This window comes from Podarcis raffonei, chromosome 15 (genome assembly GCF_027172205.1).
Source record: "Podarcis raffonei isolate rPodRaf1 chromosome 15, rPodRaf1.pri, whole genome shotgun sequence".
NCBI classification, from domain to species: domain Eukaryota; kingdom Metazoa; phylum Chordata; class Lepidosauria; order Squamata; family Lacertidae; genus Podarcis; species Podarcis raffonei.
The window spans coordinates 43,934,878-43,953,138 of NC_070616.1; the positions used below are offsets into that span (position 1 = coordinate 43,934,878).

The 18,261-nt window shown below is 42.7% G+C and overlaps 1 protein-coding gene across 4 annotated transcripts in view; it reads right to left on the reverse strand.

Moving 5' to 3' along the window:
- NSD3 (nuclear receptor binding SET domain protein 3) overlaps positions 1-18,261 on the reverse strand; it is an 87,273-nt gene that overhangs the window by 11,995 nt on the left and 57,017 nt on the right. For 2 of the 4 annotated variants that reach the window (XM_053367761.1, XM_053367762.1), the window contains 4 exons: positions 10,939-11,088; positions 7,652-7,808; positions 5,211-5,413; positions 4,465-4,577 (listed from right to left, as the gene is read on the reverse strand). In XM_053367761.1, coding sequence (XP_053223736.1) covers positions 4,465-4,577; positions 5,211-5,413; positions 7,652-7,808; positions 10,939-11,088 — 623 coding nt within the window. The remainder of the gene's footprint in view (positions 1-4,464; positions 4,578-5,210; positions 5,414-7,651; positions 7,809-10,938; positions 11,089-18,261) is intronic. The other 2 variants (XM_053367763.1, XM_053367764.1) reach the window with 1 other exon arrangement.

Genomic DNA, 18,261 nt, shown 5'->3' on the forward strand with positions numbered 1-18,261 from the left:
TTCTTTTCGCGTAAGCTGAACAAATCCAAGAGGAACTACACCGTATATGACCGAGAACTACTCGCCATTCATGAAGCGTTCCGGAGATGGAGACATTTACTAATTGGCGCACAGCATAAGGTGCAAGTGTGTACGGACCACAAGAATTTGGAGTATTGGAGAACGGCACGAGTGCTCAACCAACGACAAGTGAGGTGGGCCCAGGAGTTCTCCAAATTCCATTTTGAAATTTGCTATGTGCCAGGTCCAGAAAACATCAGAGCGGACGCTCTCTCACGCAAACCTGAATATTTGGAGGGGGAGGGAGCGCCTGAAGAGAGACATATCATCCCAGAGGACCGCTGGGTGTGTGGGGCGGCCTGGGTGGGGCAAAGGGAACTGGTAGAGGGAACGGTAAATGATGAATACGCCCAGAATAAGCTCAGAGGTTTAAGGAGAGAGGGAGAAGACCCCGGAGGTTTTGAAGAAAGAAACGGGGCATTGTATTACAAAGGGGCACTATATATACCTGAAGGGGAATTGAGGGGGAGAGTACTCAAACAGCTGCACGACAACCCCACAGCGGGGCATTTTGGGCAACACAAGACCATGTGGTTGGTGACCAGGGAATTTTGGTGGCCCAAGGTGAGGGAGGATGTACGGGAGTATGTAAGAGGGTGTGACCAATGCCAGAGAGCCAAAGGAGAAAGGCGGGCGCCGGCGGGGTTATTAGAACCGTTACCCACACCAGAACGACCGTGGGAGGCGGTATCGATAGATTTTATGACTGATCTGCCTAAATCCCAGGGGAAAACCGCCATACTGGTCGTAGTAGACCTGTTAACTAAGATGGGTCACTTTGTAGCTTGCTCACATGCAGTCACGGCGGAAGAGACAGCGAAATTGTTTGTAGAACATATTTTTAGGCTGCATGGCGCCCCCTTGAGGGTGGTCTCCGACAGAGGGAAACAGTTCACGTCCAGGTTCTGGAGGAAACTTATGAGCTTACTGCACGTAGAGGTCAATTTTTCGACTGCCAGGCACCCTGAGACCAATGGGCAGGCGGAGAGAGCAAACGGTATCCTCCAACAATACCTGAGGTGTTATGTCAATGACAGAGAGAACGATTGGGTCGAAAAGTTGGCGCTAGCGGAATTTGCCTACAATAATGCGGAGAATGTGTCCACCGGGATGAGCCCCTTTTTGGCTAATTATGGGTGCCACCCCAGGGCGTTTCCAGGGGGAGGAGGGGAGAGATGGAGTGTCCCGGCCGCCGAACATTTTGTAGAAGAAATGGAAGCGATCCATCGTCAACTCCAACTCAACTTAGAAAGGGCCAAAGAAGAATATAAGAGGCAGGCAGACAAAAGCAGAAGGGAAGGTGAAACCATCAGGGTGGGGAGTCAGGTCTGGCTGTCAACCCAAGGGTTGCCGTTCAAGGGGGGTTGCAAGAAATTGAGACCCAAAAGATTGGGACCATTTGAGGTCATTCAACAGGTCAACCCAGTGGCTTTCAGTCTCCGGTTACCGAACCACATGAAACTGCACCCAGTATTCCACAGGTCATTACTGTCACCATATAGGGGGGAAGGTGAAGGGGTCTCCACACGGGGGCCAGTCTTAGAAGAAAGGGAAAGCAGCAACCATGTGGCGGAGATCATCAACTCCAGGTGGAAGGGTAATCAGGTGGAGTATTTGGTCGCGTGGGAAGGGGAACCGGAGTCGGAAAACACCTGGGTGACGGCAGAGGAGGTCAGTGACGAGATCTTGATCGAAACGTTCCACCAAAGGTTCCCCAGGAAACCTCAGCCAGTAGCGAGGTTCCGGAGGGAGTACTTTGGCACCACCGACGATGAGGAGGAACTGGAAGGATTCAGGGAATCGGAGTTGGAAGAAGGAACAGACTCCGATGAGGAGGAGTACTTAGAAACCGGAAACAGCAACCGGTGGAGGGAAGTGTTCGAAACTTCGGAAGATGAGGGAGGTTCTTTCAGGGGTTTTGCTCCCTCGCCTCCCGCAGAGGAGGGGAGGGGGTGAAGGGGGCCCTGGAGGGGAGGTGGATGTCAGGGAACTGTCATCGGAGAAGCAGGAGGTGAAAGGGCTCACAGAGGCTGAGAGAGACTATTCAGCTGAGGAGGGAACCAGCAGGGGGAGAGGAGGAGGAGTTCCAAGGGAAAGTGAGTCAGAGGGAGGGCTCAGAAACACTTCCAACGAAAATAGTGGGGAGGTTTCAGGACCTCCCATAGGGACACCTACTCCTCGCCGGAAACTGTCACGCCGAGAGTCCAGAAGACGCGTTTCCGTTAAGGAACTTTTATGCTGGAAGAAGTTCCGTAAACGCCCACTGTCCGATTCTACGAGCGACTGATGGAGCCATGCTTAAGGAGCTCCGTCACAGACAGAGGTTTGTGGACTTAGCCAAACTCTGAGGGACTAGGACTTTACGCACAAGCAGCTCATCATCCCATCACATTAGGGTATGATAAAGTCCATAAAGGTTTCTTGAACCATGCCATAAGAAAATCTTTATATTTGGTGTGGTCTAAATATAAAGATCTGGTAGAGCCTAAAAAGCCATGGTGGTTATCACCGGTAGAAGCATTCTCTGTTAAAAAAAAGAATATGAAAGGAAACTGGGCAACTTACAAAGTATTACTGGAGGAGGTAGGAAACCGACTCAAATTAAAAATTTGTTTTGAAGAAATCGAAACACATTTATCTGACTGGTTACAATATCATCAGCTTAATGAGACATTTAAAATAGATAAAAGGAAAGGTTTTTCTACAGAACCATGTAAACTCGAGAAAGAACTACAGTGGTACCTCGGGTTAAGAACTGAATTCATTCTGGAGGTCCGTTCTTAACCTGAAACACCACTTTAGCTAATGGGGCATCCTGCCGCCGCCGCCGCTGCGCGATTTCTGTTCTCATCCTGAAGCAAAGTTCTTAACCCGAAGTACTATTTCTAGGTTAGTGGAGTCTGTAACCTGAAGCGTCTGTAACCCGAGGTACCACTGTAATTCAAAACAAAGACAAATCACTCTCTAAAATGTATAGACTCCTCCTAGACTGGAAAGTCAGAGAGGAGGAAGTTAAATCGGTAATGATCCAATGGGCCAGAGATTTTGGTTATAACATTCTAATGGAAGCCTGGGAAAGATTATGGAGGGAAGACGTGAAGTTTACTGCATGTTATACCCTGAAAGAGAACTTTATGAAAATGCTATACTGGTGGTATTTAACACCATCAAAATTGGTTAAAATGTATAGAACCAGGTCAAGCATTTGTTGCAGATGTAGAGAGGCGGAGGGTATGATGATTCACATGTGGTGGAATATAACGAGCTCAAAAATATGTTTAAAATCTCCTTTGAATAAAACCCCGAATGTACATATAGACATTCCAAAAAAATTGAGGAAAATCTCCCTGAATGCAACAGTGGCAGCAAGAATCTTAATAGCCAAAAAATGGAAAGAAGATTCCATTCCGACCAAAATGGACTGTCAGATGAAATTATTGGAATACACAGAATTAGCAAGGATGACAGGAAGAATTAGAGATAATACAGAACAATCATTTACTAGTAATCATTTAATCATCCACCTAAACATTAGGAAGAACTTCCTGACAGTAAGAGCTGTTCGACAGTGGAATTTGCTGCCAAGGAGCGTGGTGGAGTCTCCTTCTTTGGAGGTCTTTAAGCAGAGGCTTGACAACCATATGTCAGGAGTGCTCTGATGGTGTTTCCTGCTTGGCAGGGGGTTGGACTCGATGGCCCTTGTGGTCTCTTCCAACTCTATGATTCTATGATTCTAGAGAGTGGGATTTTTACAGAGAATATCTTAAAAGAGCATTGTAAAAATATGAATTCTCTGGCTAGCCTAGAATGATCCCAGTATGAACATAGAAAACTTATTAAAACAAAAATTTGGGAGAAGTTTGGAGTGATAATGAAAAGTACGCTACTTAAAAGAAACCTGGGACTCTTGATGGGGTGACTGCAAGTCATAAAAAGAAGTTGTATTGTAAGAAGTTAATTTAATTTTTTGTAATTTGTATCATCCTTTGGTTCTTTTCTTTGTTGACTTTTTTCTTATTTACAATCAATAAAGCAATTAATAATAATAAAAAAATGAAAACCTCTGCCTGTCAGCTGCTGCCTGTCAGAATAGACAATCCTGGGCTAGATGGACAAATAGTCTGATTTGATATAATGTCACTTTCTATGTCCTTATGGCACCTCTTTTGCAAGCCTCTTTAAATCTGTACAGGGAACATGCGCTCAGAGAGGCTGGTTACCTGATGTCGTCGTAACATTGGGTGATTGACAGTGGGTAGCCCTGCTCACATGTCGAGTCTGGCCCATGAGGAGTAGGGCAGATGCAGACCTGGCCGGCCGGGAGAAAAGGTTTCTCACTGTGGATGTAAAGTGCTCATGTGCTCAACACATCCAACACAAATAAGAGCAAGAAAAGGGGCTCACCTTAATATGTTTGTATGGAGGTGGTTTTCTTGAGTTCCTTTCAATTTCAAGTGCTTCTTTGCTTTCTCTTTGTGCTTTCAGTTCCTGGAAGCGTTTTGCTGCTTCTTCAAGCGCTGTGTGAAGGAGCCCAAAATGGAGGAAGGAGTTAGTATTAGCAGTTGGTGCAGAGGGAACACTCGACAAATAGCTACGCTCTGGAAATCCAGAACAAAACGGTTTTAAGCCATCAGAGAATATTTAGACCTGTTACTCCAACTTACAAATTTTAAAATCTATTATTTCATTTAATTGATTAACTGCATAAAGGGGTGTGGGGAAGCATACTCTTGTTGCTTATGCCCCATTCACAAGATGGCACAAAGAACCAGCCCCCCACCATGTATTTAAGGGAAAGAAACTGCTGCCCAATAATCAGGAACATCTTTTTCATCAAAGATTTTTTAACCAGATTTTAAAAAATCAATTAATAGACTAATCAACTAAATGTTGCAGCACTAATATTAATGTTTTATCATTTTACCAAATATGCACAGGGATTGCTACCTTCTAGATGGAAAACAATTCCAGAACTGTTGTCGCATATAGTTATAAACATTTAAACCAGTTCTCAGTAGAGTTCAGCTGGAGTTTCACACAGGACACAAAACACAACAACCACAATTTCCATGTGATTAAGTAGTGATGGAGACACAAAAAATGTGGAACATTTTGTCATTAAACCACTAAAAACTGTCTTTTGATTTTACCTTTCTTGAAGGTCTTGTTAATATTAGTTTGCCCCTCAGCAAAGCTTTTGTCTCCTTCAACATAAGGGAATACTCTGCCCTGATGTACCCAATAGTAGTCATGTGAACCAAAGAAAAATACTGGAAAGTCCCCGATATCATGTTTGAGGCCCTGAATGTTGAGAGGAACAGACCTGGGATTGCAGATCTCAGCTGGCCACCACCTAGAAATAATGGAGTGAGAAAAAAGGAGGGGGTTTTAAGAAAGAAATTCATTAAATAAAAGGCATACTGTCTGTCTTACAGCTCTCAAACCATCTCTCTGCTAGTAAATTATGTTCTGCAGGATTATTCCTAGTGTAGGTAGCAATCTTAGAAAATTCCTTATACAAGTGAACTCCTCATCACTTAAGAGCTAACCACCCAGCAGTCCAGCTGCACAAGGTCCATTTATTTCAATGAGTTTGTGCAAAAGTGGTATATCCTAGAAGAGAATATGAGCTCTGTAAGCAGAAAACAGACAACAATAATTCAATTTTGAAACTGTCAATCATCAGTACTAGTCCATAAGACATTTTACTAATCAATTCACATAACTAGGTCAGAAAAATATGACAACTAGTCAAAAGACAGAGAGAGAACACTACTAAATACTGTTAAAAGTTGCAAAAAGTTTTATTAATCCACAAACATATTCAATATCTCAGCACATTTTAAGCCATGCAATTCCTTAGAAGAATATTATTTTTAAATGATTGTCTGGAGAACTGGAACTTGGCGACATCAAGTTATGAATGATACATCTTTCTTGCTCTATTCCCATCTCAGGTTTGGGAAGACTCTGGAGATACTGAACTGTAGCCCAAGATCAATAATGGACTGGATATTTATTTGTACAAGTATATATATACCACATAAAATATTAAGGCAGTGCACAACATAAGGTACCATAAAACAACACAAACCTTTCTTCAAAAGGTTTGCAATTTTTGGATCCTCTTCAATACATCTTTCCTCCTGGATTGTGGCCAAGAGTGCCACTGCACAGCTGAGGCCAAGGCAACAATGACACTCTTTCCAGGAGTCACAACTGGTTTATTTATATCCAACTGAATAATTATAATGGACTCTAAGTGAAGCTGCTCCAAAGACTGTTCAGAAGCTTCAGGTGGTACAAACAGCAGCAGCAGAGCTGCTGACTAGAACCAGCTACATGGAGTATGTGAGGTCTCTAAATCACCTTCACTGGCTACTGGTTCATTTTGTAGCACAATTCAAAGTCCTAAATGGTTCGGAACCAGGTGGAATCAAGGGCTATTTCCTCTCATACAATTCTGCCTCTTCTTTAAGGATAGCTGGAGACAAAGTTGTCCAGCCTGCCACTGTCTGGAGGGTGGCTGGTAGAACCTTAAGAAAGGAACTTGACCCGAATTCAGACTGCCAGACATCATGAATCTCCTTGAATTATCTTGGGCCAGGTCTTATTCTCTGAACATAACCTATCTTTCACTCTTACTGTGAAAATAAAAAGAGGGAATGCCGCCTCCCCCAGCTGCACTAAGCTCCGGAGAAGAGGGGAAGCATACAAATATGACGAAAAATAAAATCTGCAAAGTATTTTGTACAGGTAACTCACATCTTTTGCTAATTTCACTTATGGGATTGCAGCTTTGCACGCTTGGCCAGAAAATAATGAATTAAATACAAAGTGCTTGGAGTAGGCAGAGAGAAGGGCCAGTGGGTGGTCCAAGCAGAATAGCAACCCCCCTACATCCCCCTTCCTCTTCCTTTCTGCAAGACTGGCTCAGAAACAGTGACTCACACAAATCCTGTCCCTCGGGCTGGGCTCCTCTGCATGGGGTAACCAGAGCCCAGCAGGCCCAGGAAGGAGCCCAGCAGCAGCATGGAGAACGGGGTGTGGAGAAAGCTGCTAAGAGACCCGCTACTGTAAGCAAGCTGGAGGGCTTAACAGCTTTCTCCATGCTGGGCTTTCCAGATACAAAGAGAACAGGAAAAACCAGAAAGCAGAGCCAGTGTGGGGTAAAGATGTTCTTTTTTAAAAGAAAGTTTGCGGGTTTGCAGGGATAGAACAGAAAGAGCAGCAGCAGTCAAGGAAGGACAGCAGCAGCAGCTAGAAGATGACTGAGGAACACTGCTGAGGGAAGGAGAAGCGAAGCTGCAAGGAGGCTGCATGAGTACAAGTGGTGTTTCCTGAGACCCCAGTAAGAAAGCTGGAGGGCTTAACAGCCAGATCTCAGGAGGTGGGAGCAGTTCTAGGAGTTGTTGAGGCTTTGAGCAATTTAGAAACATAACCCCTGCATAAGATGTGAGTTACCTGTATAGTTTTAAAAAAGAAATCAAGATAGAGTAGTAGTAGTAGTAGTAGTAGTAATAATAATAATAATAATAATAATAATAATAATAGGATAACCACAAAGTATTTTGAGTTGGGCTTCACTTGCCTGTAGTTTCCCAGCTTGACCCAAACAATCTGCTTGTACCGTAGCTTCTTGCCCACTTTGCAGTCATTGCAGTTCCAGGAGCCCTCTGGCATCTCGATGTTGAGACATTCCGGGTGGAAGGACGCTGGACATGATTCACAGCACAACAGTTTCCCACCTTTAAACAAACAACATTGCTCAGTTTATAGTTAAAGGCGTTGGGCAGGATTCACCGTCTCTCAAGTGCAATATGCCCAGGATTACCAACCCATACAATACAAACGGCAAAACAAAAAGATCAAGTCAAATTTGCAATGCTGGATTTAAAAACACATATTCTGTATGTACAAGACTAATAAAAAAAACCTCCTAAGCCATGTGATTTGCTAAAGCACATCAACTTTTTATGTTACACAGCCAAATCAGACCTACTTTTGAATATAAAAAAACTATGTGGAAGTTTCCTTTTCTCAGGCAGTCTTAATATTAAGAGATGCCAATATTTCAGAGAAATGACTGGTTGTAATATGTTTTAAACCAGCACTGCCATGACTGAATCCCTTAGCAATCAGTTAGTGCATAAAAGTTAGCCTATAGGTTGATCAATTTTTTTCTGCTTCAAAAACGATACAAGAGAAAAATAAATTCTATTATCTCTAAATTGCAAATCTTTGCTCTCTCCAAAACAAAGGTTTCCTGCACTACGTGGCTTGTGCAGATGTAACAATTCCCTTCTCTAAAGTGCACAGCAGGCTAAACTCACTTGCGCATCCCTCCCTCCAAACACTTTCCCTATTTTTCTGCTTTTGGAGCAAACCACACAGTAGCCTGACATCTGCACCAAGGTTGGCTCTTACTATGGGAAGCTTCAAACCAGTGTGATCAGGGACATCACATCTGCACGAGCTACCTGTATTTTGAAGTAGTTAAATATTTATACTAACGGATGGGGATATTTGCAAGTGGGGACTTGATTTTTGTTCAAATATGTTGTTGATAGCAAACAAGCACTCTTGCAAAGCCGGGGGGGGCCCTCAAAATTTAGGACACAGCATTAAGCTGCTTTTGTGGGACTTTTTAGTATCTGGAGAAATTTGGATTCATGTTTTCCAAAAGGCTGTCAGAAAATCTTGTCCACCTATAGACTTTCAAAGCTGTGATTGCACTGGTTGTTACAGAGCTCAAAAAAGAGTTTGTTAAAACAACAACAAAATAATTACTGTATTTCCTCTGCTGTGGATGCAATAAAGCCTAAAATGCTTGATTTCCCTTTCATTTCAAAATCCCACAATTAATTCTAAAAGCATAAACACCATTTCAGAGGAAATACAGCTCCAATCATTGAAAAAAATGCCCAAACAAGGTAAAATGTCAAAAAGATGTGAAAACCAAAGCAAACAACCAACAAAACACACACACACACACACACAATTTTCCAATGCTAAGCAGGAAATTGGCTCTTACAATGCATTAGTAAGATTTGCTGAAGCTAAGCATAAAGAGGGCTCAAAATAATTCTCAAGTCTCAAGTGTCTCAAGTCTCTCAGTGACGGAGACTAGCTTAAGAACAGCAACAAGGTGAGTGAGCTATTAGCCAGGTCAACATTCTTTTGGAGAGTTCAAGCACTCAGAAACAATAGAAGCTGTTTTCCAAACTTCACAGACAAAAGCCCTAGTTTGGACAAGGCTCCAACTGTGTACAGCTCACATGCAGTTGAGGAGGCAGGCCCAACCAAAGTCTTCATAGTGAACATTATGGGTTCTTATCAAACTAGCATCTACTTGGAATAGACCCACTGAAATTAACAGACCTTAACTAGCCGTGTTTATTAATTTCAGTGGATCTACTTTGAGTTTGTCTTATGTTGGATGCAACCTCATGTTGCATCCATAAGAGCTATGTGTGCCAAGTGGAAGTGAAGGCAGGGAACATGGCAGATGGCTGGGTAAGCTCCTCCTGTGGATAGATAGGGTCTATACATGCATGGAACCTCTCCAAATTCCTTCAAAACTGGTGTCCTACTCTTGTTCTCATTTGAACTGAAGGACTGTTGCAGAGTTTTCACCTGGTTGGTCTTCTGTCTTGTCTGAGTCTCAAAATTAAACAGCAATTTTGAATCTTCAGAAATTTAAAGAACGATTACAACTGTGCAAGAGTTTCTACATGTGAAGCCCTTAAGAGAATTATTCAGTAGCATCAGGTGACCACATTTTTAAAGCCATCCTTCCTATTCCCAACTGTCTCTTGCTGGAAGTACTAAATTTGCTCTCTTCAAATGTAGTTTCTTAGGAACCCCATGAGAACTATGGTTCCAGGGAGAGGTAGAGAAACAAATCAGCTGTGTGTAATATGTGCATTCTGTTATACCACATTAATGAAAATGGATGAGGGGATAAGAACATAAGAACAGCTTTGCTGGATCAGACCAAAGGTGTGGGTATTATTTATCTCCAGCAGTCCAGCATTCTGTTCTCATGTGGCTAGTGAGATATCTATGAGAATCCCACAAGCAGGACATGAGCACAACAACCCTCTCCTACTCAGGTGTTCAGAGGGCACACTGCCTGTGATGCTGGAGGCAATAAATAGTCATTGATAGCCTTATCCTCCTTAAGTGGCGACAACTGGTCAGAAGGAATCTTCTGGGAATTAAACCAGCAAAAGCTATCCAGCTGCCTAAGGAAATATCAACAAGCAATTAAAAGGCTGCCTTCTTCCTCATGGAGACTGAATAAGTCGAGCAAAGGCTTCTCAACAGAAAAATGGCAGTTGAGAAATGTGAAAGCCATCCAGGCAGGAATGGCAAGGATTGGTTCAAATACATGGCAGCCCTATACGATCGATGGCTTGAAAAGGGGTCTTGGCGATCTTACAAATCACGGCACCAAAAATCTTCTCCTGGAATCACTGGCTAACATACTTGCAACCTCTAGGCAATCCCATTCTGGCTGTGAAACAGGTCTGAACGAGGCTCAAATGGGCATTAATCTCATTTAGTGTGGTTAACATGCAACACAAAGACACAACAGATTCTGTCTCACGGTTTTCAGGAAAGTCTATTAGATTTGGTTGGTAAAGTGCAGCTCAGTAACAGAGCGGAATTTAGCAATTATTTTAAGCCCCTTTGTAATATTTTTGCCAACATGAATGCACACTCACAATAAGCAATGAGTGAAGTTTATCAAGCGCAACAAGAAGGTGCTGGATGAGCATAGAGAGCTTGATTTGTTTTTAAAAGCAAACAAAAAGAAAGGAAAAGCAGGAAAGTGAAAGAAAATTAAAAAGAGAAAGAAGCTATTTTGGTTACCTTTCTCACATTTCTTTTTGGAAGCTGACGAAGAAGGAGGAATCATAGGTAATTTCATCAACTCAGCACGATTTGATTCATTCAGTAGGTAGTGGGACTTATTGGCATATGAACTGAACAGGGGGTCTGAATGATCCTGCACTATCAGCCCTATACGAAACAAACAGAAAGAAATGAGTTGCAATGAAGCTACCCATGATTCCATAAGGAGAAAAATAAAATAAAACCAAATTAAACACCTAATATGCATATTTTACTTATGTTTTAAGTATGGAAAGAAAAGTGATGTGATGAGGAAAAAGAAAAAGTGAGAGAGAAAAAGGTTCTATGTCTACGGAGAGGTTGTTATGTTGAATAAGATAGCATCTATGTGCCTAAGTATATAGGATTAAAGATAAGATATAGGTCCAAAATTGTTTTTCACCTGTGCTCTATTTAACCTGCATACTTGAGAAAACACATCTGTGACTTTCCCTATAACCAATCTACCCTCAAAAAGGAAAGGCAGCTAATTGGGAAACATGCTGCCAATCCCATCAACAGGGGCTAAGAACTTAAGACCACACGTAAGCCACAGCCATGTTAAGAATCACCTAGAGAGGATTCAGAGCTTGGCTGTAACTTCTGCTGCACAATGCGGTCCTGAATCAATGCCCTTCTTAGATGTTGCTTCACGGGAGCAATTTCAGCCTGGTGAAATTGTTAGACTCAACAACATCTGATTGATGTGCCATGTTTATTTGAGTATTCCTTTCCCCAAATCATCATTGGGAAGAATGAGTAGGGGGGTTGGATGGTTGTGGTGTAAGGGAGGCATCATGATCAAATAAATGCAGTAAAATGGGGATCAGACATTTCACCTGTCATGGTAAACCATCGTGAGCGGTTTGCCATGGAACATGCAGGTGGCTCCTGCTTCACGTCTGCCCTGGCAGGAATGGGAACAGCATTATGTCCAAACCAGGGCTCTAGCAAACCACCCCTGCAGAGACATGAACAAACCTCAGCCTCAGATCATAGCTTGTCTGGAGTGAAATAAAGCACGTTCCCAGGTTGAAGGTAACCTTGCACAGGGATTGTGATTTGTTGTAGCCACTAGTGAAGCAGCAAAGCACAAGTCATCTGCACATACATAGCAAACCATTCATGTGAAAATGCAGCCACTACTCCCCCCCCCCACAGTACCCCACACGGATATATTTTAGAGAGTCTCACCAGATTGAGATTTCTCTCCAGTAAGTTAACACTGGAGCATAGTTTAATTTTTACCAGTCTCCAGTGACTAAGGAAAGACCCCAATATACAAAAGGGATGGAAAATAATAAAATGACTTTTCCAGAAACAACTGCAGGACACAAATCATGATTTAACCAAAAGCCTCCTCAACCAAAGCATCCTAGGTTTGGCAACTCTCATGGCAAAGGGGACAATTTCTCCTGACTTCCAGCTTCAACAGAACTTTTTCTTTCTTTACTTCTTCCTCCTTACACAAATTAAAAGTGTAAAACATACATACTGATCAGTGCACATCTATGCAGCATGGAATCTACATGCTAGAGAGCACGATCTTTCAAGAAAAAGGGGCCATATACAACTAATTCACTTAGAGCATACCCACTGAAATTAATGGACCTAAGTTACTGAGTAAGAAAAACACTGGATACAGCCCCAAGATTCTTGTGCAAATGCTTCATAGGAAGAACCTGAAGTCTATTCCTCTGATGACTACGGCAAGGGAGGCAAGCCATGCTAAGTTAATCATTCCACGCATGCCAGTCCCATTTAAAAAGCTTATGTTATGAAGTGCATACTGCAGTCTCAACATTAAATGTTGGTTTCCTACACAAAAATGCACATATGTTGAGGAGAAACGCACAAAGAGTTATCATGAGATGTCTGAATTGTATTTGTTCTCAGGGACCCCAGTATTTACTAGAACTGTTATCAGCCAAGCTAGGAGGCAAATCCAGAGAAAGATCAAGAAAAAATCATTATAAACTTGATTATAAACCATGCAGCAAAATTAACACTGTAGGCCACTAAAATTCTGGTTAGCTTTACACCTCTTTTTTGCTAGCAGCAAAGCACCCCAGAATTTTGGGGTTAGCATTACATGGAAATGTGGCCAACATAAACTTTTGTCTTCAAACTACAGAAGGCACACATGATAATCAACAGAACACTTTGGGAATCTTAAAATTTTATTACAAAAGCTAAGAATTCATCCATTTTACTCAGATTTGGGACAAGTCTCCATTTTAGACCCTCGCACGGCAAGGCTACACTATACTCTCTCAAAGCCTTGCTACACTTCCAAAGTTGTTGTCTCTGAAACACGTGTTCCTAACAGTGATCAATACTTCTCAAAAGTAAATGCAGGATATAGCTGCAATGTACTGAAAGCTATTCTTCAATGCATTTTTTTTTAAAAATCCTAAACATGCCTACTTAGAAGTAAGCCCTCTTAACTTCAAGGTAACTGTGCCTTGGATTACAGCCTTCATTACAGAACCCTCAAGAAATACATCTCTGTGAAAACCAGATCAACAAGTCAACGTACAATAAAGTCCTTGTTCTTATTATTCAATGTGTTACTATTCCACCTTTCTCTCATGTTGGGATTCAAGGCGGCTTCCAACATTAAAAAATAGCATCACAAAATATACAGTAATAAAAATTAACTAGTAAACCCAATAGTTTAAATATATCAAAACACATTTAGAAGTAGCAATTGAAATCCGATGTGCCCTTACATCAGCCCAGTGACCAGCATCGTCTGTAAGGATAGCAAAGAGGGAGCCAGTCTAGCCTCTCCTGAGAGGGAATTCCACAATATGGGACCAGCCACAGATGAAGCTCTATCTCTGGTGCACCCCCCCATGTGCTTGTGAGGTTGATGGGACTGACAGAATGTCATTAGTCAGGGAGCAGGCAGGGTATTAATGTGCCATCCTGTGTGCCTTTGGATCACACAAGAGCCCATTTAGCCCGCTGTGCTAGTTGGAGCTGATGGGAGTCCCATTATTATGTTCACTAAAACACAATACAAAAGGAACATTGGACACTTACCATGAAGGTTCCTTCTGGTTTGGAGTGAAGAAAAACCCAATCAGGTGGGCTGACTCTTACCACCCAGAAAATTAGAGAACTTGTGAGCAAACCTTTGCAGTTCAGCCTGGTCATGTAGACTCCTTCTCTGTTCTGCCCTATGGCCAAGCCTGAGGAAGAGTTTGCTGAGAAGTGTAAAGAACTGGAGCTGCAGGGGACCTGATGCCAGCCGGAGGCCTCAGCAGATGTAACTGTTCAGGAGTGTCTAATAAGTGCTAGAGGTTGGCTGTGGTAGAGTGAGCCTTGGATGCCTTGTTCACCCCAAAAGAAGATAAATGCCCCAAGTTCCTTTCTCAGTTTAGAGTAAAGGAACATCCGATAGTGTGATGTGTGCAAAAGCTGCCCTGATCACCAGGGAGGGAAACAGAAAATGAACAGTGGCTGAAGTTCAAGCAGAGGGAGAACACGCTAGAGCACTCTCTCCCCCAAAGCCAACTCAGTGGAGGTAAAAATGTTTGGTGAACATGAAGGATTTCTATATGGCTGCCCTGCAAATCTCTATGAGAGGAGCACTGCTAGATAAAGCAGTGGTGTGAGGTTTGCAAGAAAGTTCTGGTTTCTCTCCTGTGAAAAGCACATTAAATTCTTTTTTCTGGGTCTAGAACTGCTCCCATGTGCCATAACTTTCTGGGTGGGTAGAGATGGCTTTTGTGCTTGTTTATAATGAAGCCAAAGTTTTCTGTAAGTCCTGTCGTGCTCTGTTCCTGGATAAAGACCCAAAGAGCAGGAAGTGAAAGGATGCTACCGATATCAGTGTCTACCTGTTTGCTGGTATACAAAGCTCAGGAGTTGCCCAAACAGAGAGGATATGGGGATATGAAGGCATGGCCCTGTTAAATCTATGGAGTCCACTTTGTGAATTGCCTCCCTGGTGGTCCTGAGGGACTCCATCCTGAACTTGCAATAAATCCTGACACTGTTTACATATTCCAATTCCAATATGGACATCCAGTTCCCTCTTTCCTTTGAGTCAACAAAGATGACTGACTAAAGCAGATAATTATTCCTCTGAGGGAACTGGCTCAATGACCCCTATTTCTAACAGATTCTGGATGATGTTATGACCTGTTTCACCTCCGACCAGAAGGCTGGCCATGGTCAAAAACAGTCTTTTGGTCTGGACTAAAATTCTGTGACTGGGTTTAACACCCAGTTGTCCAATTAGGGTTCCTAGGTGAGGAGAAACAACTTCAATCTTCTTCCCACTGGAGGAAGGCTGGCAGCTCAGCAGGTCTGCCCTAGAATATGTGTCACCATGTGGGCTTCAGTTTCTATAATCCCTGTGGTGAAATGAGCTTTTACTGAGGTGAAATGAGTAATAAGTATATCTAGGCTGTCCCTCCCCTGTTGGGATGCATTTGTCCTTTGTTTCTACAAGGGGTTGCTTGAGTACACATCACCAAAGAGACAAATCCTGTTAAAGGGCACTGATTAAAATGGGAGGTGGGTGGTGAACTGCTACTCACAGAGTAGCAGTGATCGCCTGGTGAAAAATGGCAAAGCATTCAGGGTGGGATCTACAATGAATGCCAAGGCCTTGGCCAGCCTTCTCAATGCTCTATGGAGGATTCTATCATCCAAATCCTTGTTTTGAAGGTTTGCAAGTCAGAGAAATAAAATGATAATTAAAGAATGAAAGTAGAAGTGGCTCTTAAAGCCAGGGCTTAGTCTGAATGAGATTTCTTGACTGCCACATTGGATTTCTTTTCAATAGGCTCTTAATGCAACATTCATTATCCATAGGTAAGAGAGCACATGACAACAAGACTGTCCCCAGGGAATCTACTACTGGGATTTCTAGTTTTTCCATTGGTTGGGAAGAAAGAGTGTAGAACCTGTGAGCTAGTTTAGCAGCCTTTTTGCTCTGTAAGGAGCTAGCCCATTCCAAGTCTACCATCTGAAGAGGAGGAGGAGGAAGAGCACTTCCTTGGAGGCTGACCAGAACTCAGAAAACACCAGTACGCCTCTGGAACTCATTTGAGATGGCTGAGGAGCCAAGGTTGTAAACCAAGTGACAATAAGGCTTTTGCTAATAAAGGCAAAATATCATAATTATGAGTAAGTCTGGTAGTGGATTACCCATTAGTTCTGCTGCCAAGTGACCCTTCTCTAGCTCCCTTCTTCAAGCTACTCTGTTGTTGGAAGGGCCCTTGATTAAGAGGGGAGAATGAGGTGCCTGTAGGGGAAGCCCTGAGAGGCAACATTCTGCAGGAGGATAGAAAGCCAGCAGGTGTGAGTTCAGGCGAATACTGATTAGGTTCCTCTGATAAACAGTGAACAAGCAGCATGAACATGTTTAGCTGGGGGCTTTTGTCTGGCTTCTAGCTATCCCTCCTGTCTGGGGGAGACAGAAAACTCTGAATGTGCTGATGCCATTCTAAAATGTTTTTGAAATCTATCTTCTATCTATCTTCTTTGTTTTGTTTTAACATTTAATTGGTGAAATCATCAATAACAGCCCATAAATTCTATGAATAAATTGTTCCTCAGTTTAAAAAAAAAAGGCTGGAGGTGAAGGACTTAGTAGCCATGGAGGAGGGAGACCCCAAAGAAGACATGGGGTGTGGCATTTGAGCAGTTGTGGTGCATTTTTGAAAAGGCACTGCATTCTGCTAAAGTCAGCTGCAGGCAGCTATGTGAGTTAGCTGCTTGATGCCCTGCTATCCTCTGAAAAGGGACTGCCATATAAATGTTTTTTCCCCATCTGCAGATGACACCTGATACAAAGATGCAGAGGCTGAGATAATGGTGCTGAGAGCACCCTCCTCCTGCTTTGCTATCCCTTTGCATCAGCTGAGCTGGAGGGCAGGTCAGTACTCCTCAGACTCCTCTGTTGTTGTTGTTGGCTGGCCTTGAAATTTTGTAGTGACAGCCTCAGGCATGACAGGACCCCAGCAGTTGGCTGCACAAAAGCAGGAAGCAAGCAGAGGAGGAATCTACAAGGCTAGGATGAAAAGTTTGATCACATGTCCTCTGCCTTCCTGGGTGGTAGAAGGAATCAACCCACTCTGCATGCTTCCTTTTCCCCAAACTAAAAATGTCAACTGTAACAATTTTTTTGGCAAAAACCACACTTTCCCTTTTTTCACTTCCCTTACACTTCAACGATTAATAGCACACCTAATGTTTTTACCTATAGACTAGACTGTCCTAGCAGACAGAGCAATTTGAAACACAACAGACATCGCTGTGCTTTTGAAGAATACTGCTCAACATCAAAACCAGTAAATTTGGGAAGGGAAACAACTTTTATGAAAGAGAGAACAAAATGTACCAGCATCCCCATTCACCCCATGAAAGTTTCCAAGGACAACTGAAACCATGAACCTGAGAAGGCAACGGCCTAGAAAGAACAGTAATCAGAGGTTGTGCATATCTAATAAATACACTGTTGTTTGCATCAGCACTCTATTACTGTAGCAACCACAACTCACCCTGCAAACCTTGTCAATAGCCTTCTATCCAACAAAGCTTTTCAGAAATAGTGTGTATATATCTTAAAACGTGCAAAGAATTTTCAATTAGGAAGTAGAAATCTACAAGCTATTCCTTCACTGCACAAGTACTGCAACAGAGCAAATTTCACCATTCTGAAGGCCAACTGTAATTTCTCAGAGAAAATGTTTATGTCACCATCTCCAAGACAGAAACTGCTCAAAAAGTGTCGGCATGGTGCCTTGCCTTGGGCACTGGCTCAACCACGTAGACAGTCTCCACATCAGGAGGTTGGCAAATGGTTCTCCAGTGAACTGGGGCAACCCATGAAGATTATGAGCCCCCATGTGAAAGCTTCTCGATGCAACAGCATGTGCAGCATCTTCCCATATGAAGAGGGAAACCTGAGCACTGCAGCGACTGAGGCACCAAGTCCTATTCTAATGTGGCTGTCTATGCCTTTTGGCTGCTTGAATTCATATGTTTTGTTTTCTTTATTTATAGATTTATTTACATACCACCCCCTTGCAAAATATCAGGGCATAAAATCTTTTGAAAGCAATACAGAACAGTAATTAAAATGACTAGCTACTTAAGAGCATTTAAATTACCAGCTAATTCTCCTTTTGATATAAGAACAAAAGAGCTACTCCCTCTGTCTGTCCTAAAGTAGAAGTTCAGGAGAATTTACCCAACCCAGACCAGAGAGGTAGGCAGAAATCATAGTGTGATGTAATTAACTTAGGACTGGAGTGTAGGATGACCAAAGTGGCCACCTGC